Source organism: Fusarium verticillioides, chromosome 2, assembly GCF_000149555.1.
Source record: "Fusarium verticillioides 7600 chromosome 2, whole genome shotgun sequence".
In the NCBI taxonomy this organism is placed as follows: domain Eukaryota; kingdom Fungi; phylum Ascomycota; class Sordariomycetes; order Hypocreales; family Nectriaceae; genus Fusarium; species Fusarium verticillioides.
The window spans coordinates 3461897-3477336 of record NC_031676.1 but is presented as its reverse complement, the minus strand read 5'-3'; the positions used below and the strand labels follow the sequence as shown (position 1 = coordinate 3477336).

The 15440-nt window shown below is 49.6% G+C and overlaps 5 protein-coding genes across 10 annotated transcripts; 2 read left to right on the top strand and 3 right to left on the bottom strand.

Moving 5' to 3' along the window:
- Positions 1–2303: 2303 nt before the first annotated feature.
- On the bottom strand, positions 2304–2612 carry FVEG_03872 (hypothetical protein; the record flags this gene model as incomplete). Its single annotated transcript, XM_018891540.1, has 1 exon — positions 2304–2612. One exon carries the CDS (start codon positions 2610–2612, stop codon positions 2304–2306), a length of 309 nt encoding a protein of 102 aa, XP_018748068.1.
- Positions 2613–2784: 172 nt separating this feature from the next.
- Positions 2785–4341, bottom strand: FVEG_03873 (NADH-ubiquinone oxidoreductase 30.4 kDa subunit, mitochondrial). The gene is made up of 2 exons (XM_018891541.1): positions 3811–4341; positions 2785–3762 (listed from the first exon to the last, which is right to left on the bottom strand). The coding sequence occupies exons 1-2, from the start codon at positions 4172–4174 to the stop codon at positions 3254–3256; spliced, it is 873 nt and encodes a 290-aa protein (XP_018748069.1). The 5' UTR covers positions 4175–4341; the 3' UTR covers positions 2785–3253.
- FVEG_15352 (CCR4-NOT transcription complex subunit 4) lies at positions 3021–10397 on the top strand (the record flags this gene model as incomplete). 6 transcript variants are annotated; one of them, XM_018904479.1, is made up of 6 exons in its annotated part: positions 3021–4649; positions 4737–4803; positions 4874–4986; positions 5036–6798; positions 6994–7092; positions 7772–10397. In XM_018904479.1, the coding sequence occupies 6 exons, from the start codon at positions 4606–4608 to the stop codon at positions 10138–10140; spliced, it is 4455 nt and encodes a 1484-aa protein (XP_018748072.1). In that variant the 3' UTR covers positions 10141–10397. The 6 variants fall into 6 exon arrangements, with proteins under 6 accessions (XP_018748072.1, XP_018748073.1, XP_018748070.1 ...); XM_018904480.1 differs by lacking the exon at positions 6994–7092; XM_018904477.1 differs by having other exon boundaries at positions 5036–7092.
- A 1-nt stretch (position 10398) lies between these two features.
- On the bottom strand, positions 10399–13034 carry FVEG_03876 (hypothetical protein). The gene is made up of 2 exons (XM_018891542.1): positions 12711–13034; positions 10399–12650 (listed from the first exon to the last, which is right to left on the bottom strand). The coding sequence occupies exons 1-2, from the start codon at positions 12818–12820 to the stop codon at positions 10538–10540; spliced, it is 2223 nt and encodes a 740-aa protein (XP_018748076.1). The 5' UTR covers positions 12821–13034; the 3' UTR covers positions 10399–10537.
- Positions 13035–13356: 322 nt separating this feature from the next.
- Positions 13357–15173, top strand: FVEG_03877 (hypothetical protein). Its single transcript, XM_018891543.1, has 2 exons — positions 13357–13851; positions 13902–15173. The coding sequence occupies exons 1-2, from the start codon at positions 13700–13702 to the stop codon at positions 14947–14949; spliced, it is 1200 nt and encodes a 399-aa protein (XP_018748077.1). The 5' UTR covers positions 13357–13699; the 3' UTR covers positions 14950–15173.
- The last annotated feature ends 267 nt before the right edge of the window (positions 15174–15440 follow it).

The window sequence follows — 15440 nt, the reverse complement described above, 5'->3', positions numbered from 1 at the left end:
GTTGCCTTAACCTCACAGCCTAAGCATGAGGAGGTTAGAGGGATCATTCGGCTGCTGTGCCAACTTTAGCCACAACCGCCAATAAAGTATGTTTGATAAAATAGGACATCCCTTGATGTTGGCAGTGGACTGGGTATCCAGCTGATCAGTGATACTACAGTCAGGGTGTAGATGTTTTGGGCAAGGCACAGAGCCCAGTTCAGTTTCCCACTATCGTTCCCTTGACGTAGACTGCAGTCTGGTGTTGCTAGGGCATATGAGCTTACCACCATCCGTTCCTAGGGATCATTGCAATAGCAGAGAAGGGCACATTTGCGGTTGACAACATTACCGTTATAATGTTCAGGACGCCGCTGGGGGTGTACACATTTGCCTTTGCTTTTACATCCGATCTTAATAAGCCAGAGTTACCAGTTGATGAAGTATTGATCAGGAAGACCGAGACTGAAAGATGACGCAAGCTAGCCTACGGGAGCACTGAAGTCACAGTAGCCTGATGCATCGGTATATCAGTTAGAGATGTCAGAATCAATATTTCATGGCTCTTGCCTGTAAGGAAGAGGTAACTAACTGTGCTGTTCTCGATCTTGGGATTCCGACGAAAGTGAGCCTTATAGAGAGATACCTGCAACGGAAGGATTGTAATAGGTGGCAGATGGAACCACGAGACATACCCAAGTTCTGGCGAAATGCTAGCATAACAGAACCGACTCGTTCAGAAGGCTCTGTGTCAAACGTTCCCAGATGTGAAGTTGTGGGAGACCTAAGGCCTCCTGTCAAAGCCTCGAAACTTTGAATCCTGCAGCGAGGTTCTTAGAAGGGTATAGGTGAGATGGAGGTAGCTAATATGGAACTAGAACTTATCTATTCGATTCTTTGCAAAGTTTGATACTAATTGGTTGCCTGGATGTCATTGTATGGCACACCAACTGTGGACTATAGAGACAAATCATAGGGGCACCGTAAGATAGAAACTGGCATATTTTCATACGTCCAAGTGCTGACAAAACTTCATGATATGAAATGAGTAGCTTGCCAACGATTTCATTTAGATGGTGATACCCGTTCATTGACCATGATCAGTGGGCAAAGAAGCCAGCCGTTGCTAACATTGCGAGCTATGCCATTACTGGTCGGAAGCCGAATCAGAATGGATCCGAAGTATGATCAGATAAGCGCTTAAAGGTTACCATCCGCAGCGGTGATCAGGGGCCGGCGCTTATATGAGGCCCACAAAGCGAAGAGACGACAGCTTCAACTATCTGTCTACGTAGGACACTGACGAATGCCTCGTAATCGAACCTGAGTTCTATTGTTTATGAACAAGCACCCAATATGCAGCTTTGAGTCAATGCAGCTTCTTCGATCCTGATCTTGCTATTGGTCCGGTAGTTTGACTGATGATTTCCTAAACCGGCCAGTTGAAGAAGCAAGGGTCATGACAATGCGGATAGGACAAGTATCGCGTTTGAGTCAAAGTCCATATCGTATACCAACCTAGTAGTGACATAGAATAAACTCAAACCGTCCCAGAGTTAACAACATGTGGTTGAAGTTTATTCACAACGCTCCATCGTTGTGGCTCTCAGCCCAAAACGGCCCAACAGGAACAACCTTGGCATCTGCATTATCTGTGCCTGTGTCATGCAATATTATGGTGTTGGTCTGTTCCGTACTCCGTATATGGAGACATACATATTACCAACACCAGGAATAATAGATAGGTAGTGACGAGGGTCAAATGAACGGTTGTGGGCTCAGTCTTGTTCCTCCAATCCCAACATTTTTACTCCTGACTCTTTACTCCTGACTCCTTGGCGGCAAATGGCGTCGGTGGAGGCAAAACTGTTCCAAGAATTCGTGATGAGCGCCCTCGCTTTTGTTCGTTCAGCTAGAAAAAAGCAAGCCTAGAAAAGCATAAAAGAGTCGATCTATTCCCAACGAGAGACATTTTCGGCATGGTAAGGAATGTTGCATTGCGCATTGATATAATAAAGTTGCGGCTTGTAGACTATCGGCCGAGTCTAACGAACGGCACGGCTGGGTAGCAAGGTAATATTGTACATCCTGTGAATGACCAAGCGAAAAGAAGAAGAAAATGAAAGTCTCGTTGCCCGTAAATGAAGAAACACCCTTTCCAATTGCGGTCCCAATAACTCATCGTACATACAGACAGATACCTTAGACAATCTCTTATTCGGGTGTTGGTAAGATCGAACCATGGTCCAAGCTCAAATCCTCATGGCTCGGCTGTAAGGGGTAGCGAGAAGACGACATCATTATGGAGTCCTTGGCGTCAAAGCTCATTCTAGCACTGCTGCTGGTCCTGATGTGCTGTCTCGGCGTAGCTTGTTGTTGAGTCCGTTGAACAGACGGCCTATTGACTCCTTTCGTCCTCTTCGGGGAACTCTTTCTGTGACTAGCGAGTCGACGCGGTCCATGGCATCAATGAAGATATGGAAGTCGACATCATCTTCGTAGCTGAGGTTCTCATCGCGCAGAGACATGTACTCCAACTCGTGATGGCTCAGAGTACTCTCATTTGATGCTGTTGATGAGGTTCTTCTCGATTTGATAGGGCTGCTGGCTGCACTGTTGGTCTGGCTGGACATGATTGGTCGAAAGAGTGAAGTAAGAAAATGTGTTTCAGATTGATTGTGTGTAGATGGCTCGGAAACAACAGTGAATTGAAGATTAATAGTGGTATGAAGATTGAGTATGAAAGAAGGAAGTTAATTGAGCAGGGGGGGAGAGCTCTAGGTATATAAATTATACTTCGTTATACTTTTTATGGGGAGGGGGGATGGAATAGTAGACTAGAATACGAATCTATCGAGGAGCCGCATATAATATGATGAAAGCTGACATGTCGTGCTTCCTCGGGGAGCGCAATGGCAAATCAGTCTAAGATTGTCAGCTTCGCTTCCTAAAGTAGTGCCAATCAGTTCCTTGCCCGCACCCAGGGGACCGTGACGGGTTCTCGGACCACATGTAACGCTATCAACAAGCGCATTTCTCGGCACTGTCAGTTATCAGCCAGCGGTGTACGCCACCCATTTCCACACGTTGGGCGATGCTGTCAAGTTAGTGCCTTGCGTGCGTATCTGTTATGACACTATGGATGACGACTGCACCACCAAAATAGATGGGCGGATATACAAGTACGGGTTGGATTGGATGGATGCTAAAACCAGGTGATATTTCTAACAAATGACATTGGATCTTATACAGCTTGGGGTGAACATGGACCCTTTTATTTCTTCGGCTCCTCCTTCTTCTCCTCAGGCTTGGGCGTTGGAAGCTTGAAAGACTCGGGTGTGCGGTCCTGTCCGGCTCCAACGGGCTCCCACGCACTGGAACCACCCTCAAAGTTACGGAAGGCCTGGGTGAGCTCCAGAGGCTCGGTGACGATACGCTTCTTCTCCTCATCGTATCGGATCTCAGTGTAACCAGTCAAGGGGAAGTCCTTTCGCAGAGGGTGACCCTCGAAACCATAATCCGTCATGATTCGTCGGAGATCGGGGTGACCGGCAAAGAAGACACCGAAAAGGTCGTACACTTCTCGTTCGTACCAGTTGGCACCATCAAAAAGTCCGGTAATACTAGGGACAGGAGAAGCCTCATCGGCGTAGGTCTTGACACGGATTCGGGAGTTGTGACGGACCGAAAGAAGGTTGTAGACGATTTCGAAACGGTTCTCGCGCGTGGGGTAATCCGCAGCAGTGATGGTGCTAACCTGGGTGAACTCTGCGGCAGTGTTGTCTGTCATGTTTTAGCAGTTGCCTCGTGACCAATTGACGTGTAACGGACATTTCAAGAAGCTGAAGACAGGGTAGACACCCGAGGGAGAGATATAGATGGTGAGTTCGTCCTTCCAGACGGAGAACTGCTGGATGTACTTGGGCAGAACACCCATCAACCAGGCACCATAGCGGTGCATGTTGTCCGACTTGCTCTGGTATTTGTCGGCAGGGTTGACGATCGGGGCCTTCAGGACGCTGGGGTGATCTCGGGGGGCCTTTCGCAGGTTGGGAGACTCCTTCGGCATTGCGACATATTGACGGGCAGTGCTGGACAAGCAACGGATTGCTTGCTCGTTACGGAGCTGGACGGAGGGCTTCGCGGGTCGTAGAGCTGAGGCCAACGCCCTGCTTCGAGAAATGCTTGTCGCCATGGCCGGTTGTGTGACGATTCGAGGCCAATTAGCGATGCAAGATGTCGTCGAGACGAAATACCTTACGGTGTTGGTAATGATGCCGCAAGCATTGGCTCGAGAATCTTAGCGGCAGAAGCGTGAATGAGATTTCCCGCACTTGAGCCGACAATAACGCTATACCTTGCCTTTAGTGCTTCTTCCTCATAGAATTAGGTACCCCGCTATTTTACGTGTCCTTTGTCGACCTTCAATGACGAGTATGCCTACACGTGATTCGAGCTGGAAAGCTAGACCGAGAATAGCTTAGCTGTATTTTCCATCTTTCACTTTCCCGCAGCCTTGATGCATACCAAACACAGTTCCTCTCCTTGTACTCACATATCCATTTCCACCCATCGCACCTCGAACTTACTATTTCTTGCCTTTCACCTTAATTACAACCTCTCACAATGGCGCCACAAGATTCATTCATAGAAGATGAGGAGGATACCTGGTATGATTCACCGCCCGCCTTGGGGTGGCGCTTGCAGCGCACTGCTCCTTGGGTAATGTTTGGTACCCAAAACTGACCTCTTGATAGCCCCCTCTGCATCGAAGAGTTTGATCTTTCGGATAGGAATTTCAGACCTTGTCCTTGTGGCTACCAGGTATGATAAGAACAACACTTGACAGCCAAGCTTGACCTTTCGGCCACGTTTGCTAACTTAGAGGCTGCAGGTGTGCCAGTTTTGTTTTAACAACATCAAAAATAATATGAACGGCCTTTGTCCCGCTTGCCGACGACCCTACGACGAAAAAACTATACAGTGGAAAGTTGTTACGCAAGAGGAGTATGATGAACCCCTTGCCACCATTGTGCTATGCTGACCAACTCCTCAGGGTCGCCGAGTTTCGGGCCAATATTCAAAAGAACCAAAAGAAGCGAGCTCTAGATCAGCGACAAAAAGAACTACAGAAACGCGAAGCCGAAAAGGAAAACCGTAAAAATCTGATCGGCGTTCGTGTTGTCCAAAAGAACTTGGTCTATATCACGGGTCTTGCACCGACTGTTCGAGAGGACGAACTTCTCAAGACGCTACGAAAGCCCGAGTTCTTCGGCCAGTACGGAAACATCCAAAAGATATCCATTAGTAACCGAAAGAGCTCTGATGGCCAACATCAGTCGCTTGGCATTTACGTGACTTTCGAACGCCCGGAAGAAGCGACACGGTGCATCCAAGCTGTGCACGGATCCCACAACGGTGATCGAGTCCTAAAGGCGCAGCACGGCACGACGAAATACTGTTCAGCTTGGTTAAAGAACGAAAAATGCGGCAATCCTGGTTGCATGTTCTTGCATGAACAAGGCGATGAGGAGGACAGTTACTCACGACAGGACTTGTCCTCTATGAACAGTATAGGGTCTCAACGGCCTCTCCCCGGAGGCAGTTCGCGATCGGCTTCCCGACAACAGATTTCCCATCCTACGCCGCCCCCCGTCGTATCCCATTCGATGACACGCTCCATTAGTAAAGAGGGTTCTGAGAATGGTGCCGATGGATCAGCTTTACCTTCCTCGGCCAACTGGGCACGCAACCCACAGCGAAGTCGTAGAGGTAGCCTTGCTACTAGTGGTGCTGCTTCAAGCCCTGCTATTTCAACAGCTCAGCCTGTTACCGCAGAGCCTGTGCCAGAAGAAGCGGTCGAAGAGGAAGATGAGGATGAGTTGGAGGAAGAGGAACCACAACAACCGGACCCAGTTGCTGGGCCGTCATCATCAAGGAGCCGGGAGCCTGAATCACCTGCGCCAACTCAAGAGTCGCCTGATACATGGCTTAAGGAGATCTACAAGACACTGCAAAGTTGTCCTATGCCTATCTTTCCTGATTTTGACGAAGACCAATATCCACCTATGTTTGATCCTCGCGGTGGTGAGAAGCGCCGGGCCATGCGAGAGGAGGAGGATTCACGTTTGACCGGAGAACAAGAAGAGCAACCTGAGGTTCGCGAGCCATCGGAAGGAGAACCTGAGACCGGTGGCAGCCTTGCTCTGGGAGGAGAGCCTGAAGACCGTGATACTTCTAGCGACAACCGAGGCTTTGATCGCCGACCTAGCACTCAGCCTCCCATTCAGCGACTTTCTACTGACGGGCTCTTTGGACCTTCTCTCACCGGAGCTTCACCCTTTGGTCAGAGCTCGGGGAACCCTGGCTCGCGGTCTATGACACCGCAGCAGTTGTATCTTCGATCTCAGGGCGGATTTGGCGATGCCCCTCCTGGCATAACCAGCCAAAGCAATGCTTTCCAGAACCAGGGTCAAAGCCAAGGTCAAGGCCACAACCGTCAATCCTCTCGATTTAGCTTTGCCAACGACAACGCGAGCTCTTCTACCAACGTCAAGGTCGCAGCTAACCCGCGTATCATGGCCCAGCAATCCTCTATGATGCCCAACACGTTTCCATCGCAGAGCAGCAACCAGTTTTACGGTGCCTCCATGCCTGGACCTCCTCCTGGTCTGAAGTCAACCGGCACTCCCCCTAGCATGTTCGGCCAGTTTGGTGGACAGGGCTTTGGCGCCCCCAAGGACAATTCAAGTGAGCTTCTTCAGAGTTTAATCGGCCGCGGTCGGGCTGGTAACAACCAGTCCCACGACGCGGGAAAGCGTGAGTTTATGATTTCTTCTTATTCAAACCAGTACCCACCATCCTCTACCTCAACCCCAGCTCCTTCTTCCGGGCTCCTGCCGCCTCTCTATGGTAATACACCTGGAGGGTACCAAGACATGGGCTCTAAGCAGAAGAAGAAGGGAAAGAAGCACAGACATGCTAACACTTCCTCCTCCGGGGGGAGTGGCTTAGTAGATCTTGCAGACCCGAGTATCTTGCAGGCGCGAATGCAGCACCAGTCTCAAGGCAGCGCCGGAGTCGGACAGGGCTTGTTTGGCGGTCAGAGTCAAGGTGGGTACAGTCATAACATGATGTATAATGCGGGCTATGGACGGTGGTAGTTTTGGTGTTTCTCGGAGTTGTTGCAGTCTGGGAGGGTCATGTTTGGTATCCTCTCATCGGTATCGGCTTTTTCTTCTTCTTCATGCACAATGGGGGGCGTTCTTCGGAAATCAGGGTCAGGGCGAGAAAAGTTGCTTTTCATCGTCCTCGGGGGACACGAGTTTCAAACGCATCTTGATTCAGCAACATTTGCGTGATTAATGCTGTTCTGGGAGGTCAGCTTTTGCATCAGGCGTCATCTATGTTTTATTGGGGAAAACGGAGGACGACGAGAGAATATCTCGAGTCTCCGTCCTCCGACTTTTACCGGTCTATGGATGACCGCGCATGGGGGTCCACGTCAGGCAAGCCATCATCGTCTTCCACAAGCCCCCTATGTATGTTAACAAATGTCGATTTTCATCCGCCTAGGTTTGGCGGTATCCTTGGTCAGAAATAGCAATGCCCTCTATTCTCTCCAGATCGCCTGTTCTTGTCGTTGTCCCCCGTGGAAGACGATGTCGGTCGCCGTAGCATGACCCTGTCCCCGAAGTCTTGTATATAAATGGGGTGTTGCTCTCGTAGCGTAGTCTTGTGTTTTGCTTTACATTCAGACTGAGTGACTGAACCTGTGCTAACAAGCGTTCAGATGATGAGCTCCCATCCCTGGACGAGGCTACGAATTCTGTCGACGCTCTAGTTTCTGACGACCCTATACTGCCACCAATTGGTCTGGAAGGTCGTACATCTGTGCCTCCAGGCTTATCGTTACCCCCAGGAATACCAGCCAACATATCGAGACCTCCATCTACTCAAGGTCATGCAAAACTCACCAACATTGTGCCAGCGTTGCCTAGAATGCCACCCCCTGGACTCTCACAAGGTTCTCTAACGCCTGACCAGTCGCCTGCAAAGCTAAACCCAACGACACCTGTCTTGGAAGCAAAGAAAAATATCAAGTCTCTGGCGGCTGAAAGCGGACTCTCGCGAGAAATCACGACACAATCGCAACCGAAGCTTGCAAAGGCAAGTTTCTTACAGGACGAGGACTTTCCGGCTTTGGATGCATCGAAGAACAAGAGTCGACCCGCAACGCCTACATCCAAGGCTACGCCAAAGGCCAAACGCCATGCTGAGAGGATTGTGGACAGAATGATGGCCAAGGCTGGAGCCAGCCTAGAGAGCACGACTCAGGAAACCAATGCCGAGGAGACCAAGGTTCAAGAGACCAAGGCTCAAGAAGTTAAGGTAAAGGAGACCAAGGCCCAGGAAGCGAAACCTGCATCATCGTCTCAGGCAGCAGACAAGAAGCCCACTGCTGTCAACACTCAGGTTGGAAAGAATGTTGCTGTGAAGACCAGTGAACTATCTGCAACAACTGAGAAGTCAACAACAGAGACCTCCGCTGCCTTTCCTCCATTGCCCACAGCCTCGTCTAACGCAATTGCATCCCCTGTCACACGCACAGCACCAAAGACGCTGCGTGTCATTGCAACTCCCAAGACTGAGGCACCTCCTCCTGCCTCTCCTGCCTTGACCATGGCATCGGTTGCGTTGTCAGGCACTTCCAGAGCCGTTTCCGGTAGTTACAGGCCAGATACACCTGCGAGCGAGATGATTAGTGACAACGCCTCGGTGGTGTCTGCCTCTGTGACCCATTCTCGGGCAAGCTCGCCACCCCCGAGCAGAATTGGGTCTGCTGCGGTAAGAACCACAACCAAGAGTCAACAGCGAAAGCAACGAAAAGATGTTTTGAAGCAAGAAACAAAGTTGATCGCTGAGGCTCCCATTGCAGAGGCAGAGGTGCATGCTCCTATCATGGGGCGCAAGAAGAAACAGAAGAAGGAAAAGCCCGTCAAGGCGACCCAACCAGATGCTTCTACTATCCCTGAGACTCCAACAGACGAGCCGTCCCAGCCACTATCTCAGCAAGAGCCCGTCAAGGTGCCCGAAAGAGAGACAGAAGAGAAGCCTGCCAAGAGCAAGACTTCTCAAAAGAAGTCAACCAAATCCAAGGGCAAAACAAAGGAGGTAGAGACTCAACCGACTCCCCCTCCTCCGGCGTCTCCTAAGGAGTCTATCCCTGATACTCAGGAGCCACCTGCAAGACCACAGCCTGATCCTGCCTCGGTCTTTTCTGAGGTTAAGAACACTCTCTGGGCTTCGAGTGTAGATAAACTCCAACTGTTTAAGCCCATCGCCAACGGCTCATCTCGCACCGACTACAGTGCTGCTAAGAACAACGCCAACAAGGCTGAGCATTGTAAGGACTGCTCTTGCAAATGTGGAGAAATTCAAGATGAGGATCTTGCAGCGCTGCGCGCAGGGAAGCCTGTCCGAAAACAATTCCACGTTGATGGTAGCCGTATGCTCATTACCCCCAATGGTGACTGCGTACGTGGTCTGACCCCTGAGGAAGAGGACGCTTTTCTGGAACTTCAAGCTGCCATTGCTAAAACGGCAGAGAACCCCGGATCGTTCATTGCCCCTCGACATCAGCCTGGTAGTGGAGCATTCTCTCTTATTAAGGGCCGAGCTGTTCCCAATGGACGTCCCAACATCTTCCCCGCCACTGCCCAGCTCCAGTCCCAGGACCCCATCGGAAAGCTTCAGCGAGAGGACGCGCTTAGCTACATCAACCAGTACGTTCTTCCTCGCCTCAACCTAGGTGCTACGAACATGGGATTTCCTAAGGGAGCATCCCCTACCAAGGATGCGGCTGCTGCGAGTCTTAACTCTCTCGCACCCTACTTCTATGGTCCCGATGCTGCCGCCGGTGTGGGTATTTACAGCCCTCCTGATGGAGCGCGGGCGATGCAGGACTTCAGCTCAGCTGGAATGTCGAGTGAAGAGCGTGGAAAGAACTTCGGCATGGGTGTTGGTGGAATGCCCCTGATGAGTGTCGAAGATGCAGAGGGTGCCCTTGCGGCTGCTCGACGAGAGACTGAGAAGTTGGAGAAGGGATTGAACCAGGTAATCAAGCGCAACAGACGACTTGTCCTTGGAGGAAACAACTAAAAAACAAAAACGCCACATCGCATTGTAACAACACACTGTATTATGACCAGGGGAGTTGGGGACCTTCAATGGATGACATATTGAAGCTGTATGATGTTATGAAGCAAAAGCATTCCACAAAGCGACGGATGGCTTTGTATGATAATCGATAGGATCAGCGTTAGACCAGTGTAACTAGGAATCATAAGCGTATGAAGAATTAGCATAAAAAAATGGAATTACGGGACACTCAGTCCTGTACAGGATGATTCGTCAAACTGAAAAGCAACATCTGAGAGCCGTACGTGAATGTTTCTCAAAAGCCCTCGACAATCTTGATTATGTCCTATTTATCAACACATGGACAAGTGCTAACGTACGTATGCAAATATTCAAGAACTAGTAACCTATTTGGGTATCAAACATCTTCCTTTTCTCCATCCTTCTTCCTATGATATGCATCATCTGGTGACCGTCGACGATCTGCCCCAAGAGCCCTCCTTGCATCAGCCGTGACCTGCTTCTTCCCCTCGACAGATAAAGACTCCCGAAGTCTCTCAAGGAGTCTATCCAGAATCCACTCCGTCTCTTCTTGACTTCCCATGAGCGGACTCCGATTTCCTACCCAGGACCAAGCCGTTGTATCGTCAGAGACCACGTCCTTTTCACCTTCAGTAGTCTCATTTGTTTTCCTGCGATGAGGTTGATGGTGATGATGATGCCGACTACTTGGCTGTGCTTTTCCATGTGTTTCGGCATTGCTCTCATCCTCGCCGATGAGCTTAAGATACCATGCCCACTGCTCAAAGGAGTATTTGTGTGGCTTTGATGACTTGAGGTGGTTCGTGAGGACCTGGATTTCTGAAATGAGGAGGAAGTGGAAGTTTGTTCCCGTTGGCAACTCCTCGTGGGCGTCTCGAAGGCGAGATAGAGAACGACGAACTCGAGCTGTGAAAGTTGAATTATTCCGTTCTTGGCCTGGTCGCGGATCTGCTGGGTCGTCGTCTTCTCCAGTTTCTGAGCGTCTGGGCCGTCCCCGAGCGTGTTCGTCAAGTCTGTCTTCTTCCTTCTTGGTCATCAAGTCTGAAGTATCAGTGCTTGAATTCTTCGAAGCTGGTTTCTTTTCCCGGTTTAGGGGCGGCGGCTCTGTGTAATCAGCATACACCAGACCAAAGGTACATCTGTTGATGATGTATTTGAGATCGCTCTTGAAGTTGTCCTCTCCTGGGAGGATAGTGACATTTCCAAGACGAAGCGTTCCATTACGGATTAATTTGACAACGGTGTCCCCGGCATTTGAGATAAGGACTGTCATTGTGGGCAATGCAAGCAAAGACCAAAAGACGAAAAAGGACTTCCCAGCGTTCGAAATAGGAGTCACGTCGCCGTATCCGATTGTTGTGAGACTGACGAAGCAAAAGTAGAAGCCATCAAAGTATTTCCAGCCTTGATAATCTTCTTCGCACTTGACAAAGATATAGGCGCCCAAGAGCCATAGGATAAGCCACACGCCGGTTGAGATACCCATGGCGACCCAACGACGACGATATGATGTCTGGGCTTGAATCTTACGCATGAGATCAAATTCTGCCTTTCGACGCTCATATTCTGTTGCCGGTAGTTGATTGTTTGACTGCCCACCCTGGGAAACCCTAGAGTCTTGTCGTCGTGGCTCTCGAATCGGCTCGAGTACCTCATCCTGGCCTTTCTTGGTCATGGTTCGGACAATCCGTCGGCGTTTCTTCTCTTCCATCCTGGCATCGACTTGTTTCTTGCCTCGCTCGAGGACAAGACTGCGGATAGAACCGATGACCAAACCGAGACTGATGACGCCGACCAGAGCATATGGCATCATGAGAGCTCGTCCTAGATTTGTTTGAGCTGTGAAATCACCAAACCCGACGGTAAATAGAGTGACATCTGCCCAGTATACGGTGTCCAGATAGTTCCAGTCTTCGATATTGGAAAACACAACGGCTCCGACTAGTAAGTACAGCAGAAACATGATGGTCTGCAACATGAGAGTCCGTTGGCTGGGTGTCAAGTTGAAGTCGTTGGGATAATGACCAACGGATGCTCCATAGAACGTTATCACCATAAGAGAAGCATCGACAAAGTAGAGAATCGCAGCCCATATGCCGTAGTAAAACGCCTGAGACCATATGAGCTCATTCTTCGGGCGACCAAAGCCTTCATAGAGCGGTCCAGAGGCTGTAGCTAGAAGGGAGATGAGCAGAATAGCAGAGATGTACCATCCGATGATGGTGAGTGGCTGAGCAATAGTAAAGCGTACACGGCGTGTCATGTTTAGTAAGAGGAAGATATTTGATATAATGGCCATGCCGAGCTGGATAGCGTTTATGACGGTGAGCCATATTGGGTCAGCGACAAAAACTGCCTCCTTGAGAGGCTGACTGGGAATGTAGTGCTGTCTCCATGGGCGCACGAGAGCGCAGATACTGAAGGCTGAAGCAACTGGACCGAGGGTGCCGGCAATCATGGGGAATGCTGAGGAAGCAAACCACCAGCGGCTGAATAGTTAGAGATGAGTATAACGTGATGGGAGTGAAGTGAAGTGAAGTGAAGCTTACTTTGGAGCCAGATGAGCATCATCGTTTCCTATGCGTCTGTCATGAGAGACAGACTCTTCAATAATGTCAGTCTCCTGTTGGATATTATCTCCGAGATCCCCGTCGTCCATGAGGATATCCCAAGCCTATGGCGATTCGATATCAAGGATAGAGTCGATAACAAGGTACCATATCCTAGATAAGATAATGGCAGTCTGCAGTGTAAGTCAAGGCTTATAGAATTCTTGGCAAAAAGAAGGGATCCATATCGATTTAAGGAGGATGGATATTCAAAAGAAAGAATTCTTGGCGTGGGGATAAACATGCACATGCCCATTGGAATGACGTCGGGCTAGATCAGATCTTTTTGGAGGGAAACAAACGGGTTTTGATCACGAGCTAAACCAACTTTACGCGGGTTGCATGGCCTGTCAGAGACAAGGGATATCATTCCATGGGGATTGAGTTGGTGGTGATCTAGCGGCTACAGCGGCTCAAACCAGGGGAATTAATGCAGGATCTAAGGAAAGACGGCATCTGACTGCGTTAGTGGTTACTCAAGGTTTATCAATTCGATCATTGCTCAAACGATGAATATTGGTTATTACCGGATCGTCATTTGTGGGGTGAGCATTGTCTGGCCAATGATATTAAGGAATTATGCAACGTTCAAATTCCACTCTCCAGCCAAAACAAGCCCTTCCTCATCTAATGCGTTATTCAAGGGCTCTTAATATTGGTCTTTCGACGGAAATTTTTGTGCTTCTCTTTAATTGATTTAGTGTTGATTCCAGCCTCATGGAACTCGGGACTTTTTTAAGTTGAATCGGCACATGACACACGAAATAATCGACCTTTGAAACCACGCGTCGTCTCATCTTCACCCACCACAGAGCGTCTAAGCCAAACAAACAGTTGTATCTCAACTTCCATTGACTAATCTTCTTGTTGAAGTCTTAGAAACAAAACTAGTTATCCCTTACCATATGGATTGGTAATGCTGTAGCAGCATGCAAAGATGCCTCTATCTCCAAACCCTTCATCGAGCTACCCGTAGTCGACTCGCCAATCCTCCCCACAGACCATGGCAGCGACTCTATAGCATCCGGAGCCATGACCGTGTTCAAGTCCGATGCGGTTCAGCTGGCCATGTGAGCATTGAGTAAGCCATAACCCCATACTCCTGAATGCATGACTAATGCTTCACAATAGCCTCATCAACATTACTGAGCAGCCAGACTCTCCACTCTTCATTCAACTCCCAGCTTCACCCGTGGATGGTAATCAACCTCCCCATATCCCCAGATTTCTCCAAGGGAAGCCGCTTGCCAGCATCAACTATCGTTGGAACTTCTTCGACGATGAGTCGAGTGAAACTGCTCCAGTCGACGATGTCTGGCCAACGCCAATCCACGATACCTTCTTCGCCTATCAGTGGATAGTCGAGAATCTTGCTCCAGAAGGTCTCAAGAGGCGTAATATCTATGTCTATGGCTCTCATCTAGGCGCAAGTCTCGCTTCATCTCTGGCACTCTCGGAGTCACGACCGCACAAACCATTTGCGGTCCGGGGTTTGGTGGCATATAACGGAATCTACAATTGGACCATGTTCTTCCCGGACCATCCAGCAAATCAGCTCGGAAAGTATGCAAATAACAGAACCAACTACTACCGGCCTCGAGAGGGAACGTACGTGCACTACCTTCAGCAGAACCTACCGATCTTCTTCCAGTCAACGGTCGACATGTTCGATGTCTTCGCCAGCCCAAGCCTCTTCTTCCACAATCCAGGATTAAAAGTTCCTTCGTCTTACCACCTGTCGGAAGAAGAGTCTGCAGCCATCGAAGTCCTGACCAACCCGAATGCCGAGTTCAATATGAAAGAAAAGACACCACGTATGTCGAGGCTGGTGTTTCCGCCCCGCAAATCGACGCTCAAGATCCCCGAGACACTTCTGCTGTACGACACACTTCCTGTGCCGACAGCGACGAACAGATCGGGCCGGCCATTTGGTGGGAAACAGTGGGGAAACAGCTTAGAGCTGCAAGCGCGCGAACTGGGCGAGATGATGCAGCGAAGTATCCAGATGGTCGAGCTGAAGGAGAGAGGATACTGGGACGCGGATGTTGGGATGTGGGAGAATGAGCCACGTCGACGGGTCAAAATGGAACATGCTGGGGAAGAGTCGGAGGATATGGTGATGGATTCAAAGGGAGAGAAGGTGGTGGAAGAGTGGTTGACAGAGAGACTGTCACCATAGAATCGATCTCATGATCACGTAGGTAGCAATACATAGATAGACATGTACAGTACAAGCAACACATGCAGCAATAGTTCGAATGTTGGTTGATAAAGAGTTGCCCTATTTTGGGGTAGCACAGCGCTAAAGCAGCGACGGAGCATTGAGAAAGCTTGTCTGGTGGGGTAATATGCGATTGGATCCCTTGATAACATCGAGCGAGCGAGACGTATCTCTTTGTGTCGTTCGAGTCTAGAACGAGCGGCTGAAGCACTTTATCAGCCAAGTTTGAGAAGCTGACTCGAGAAGATGTACAAGAGAGTACTTGATTAACAGGGAAATACAGTCAATCACGACAGACAGTGCCTATAAGTCGACTTTGTAGGTACAGTACCGTACCTGTCACTGATAGTGATTGACTCACTACTAAATGACAAGTGGACCAGCGGCTAATCAATGCACGGTGTCGTCAGGGCGGTCTCCCGTCGTTTTCAATATTAGCGTCCAGGGTC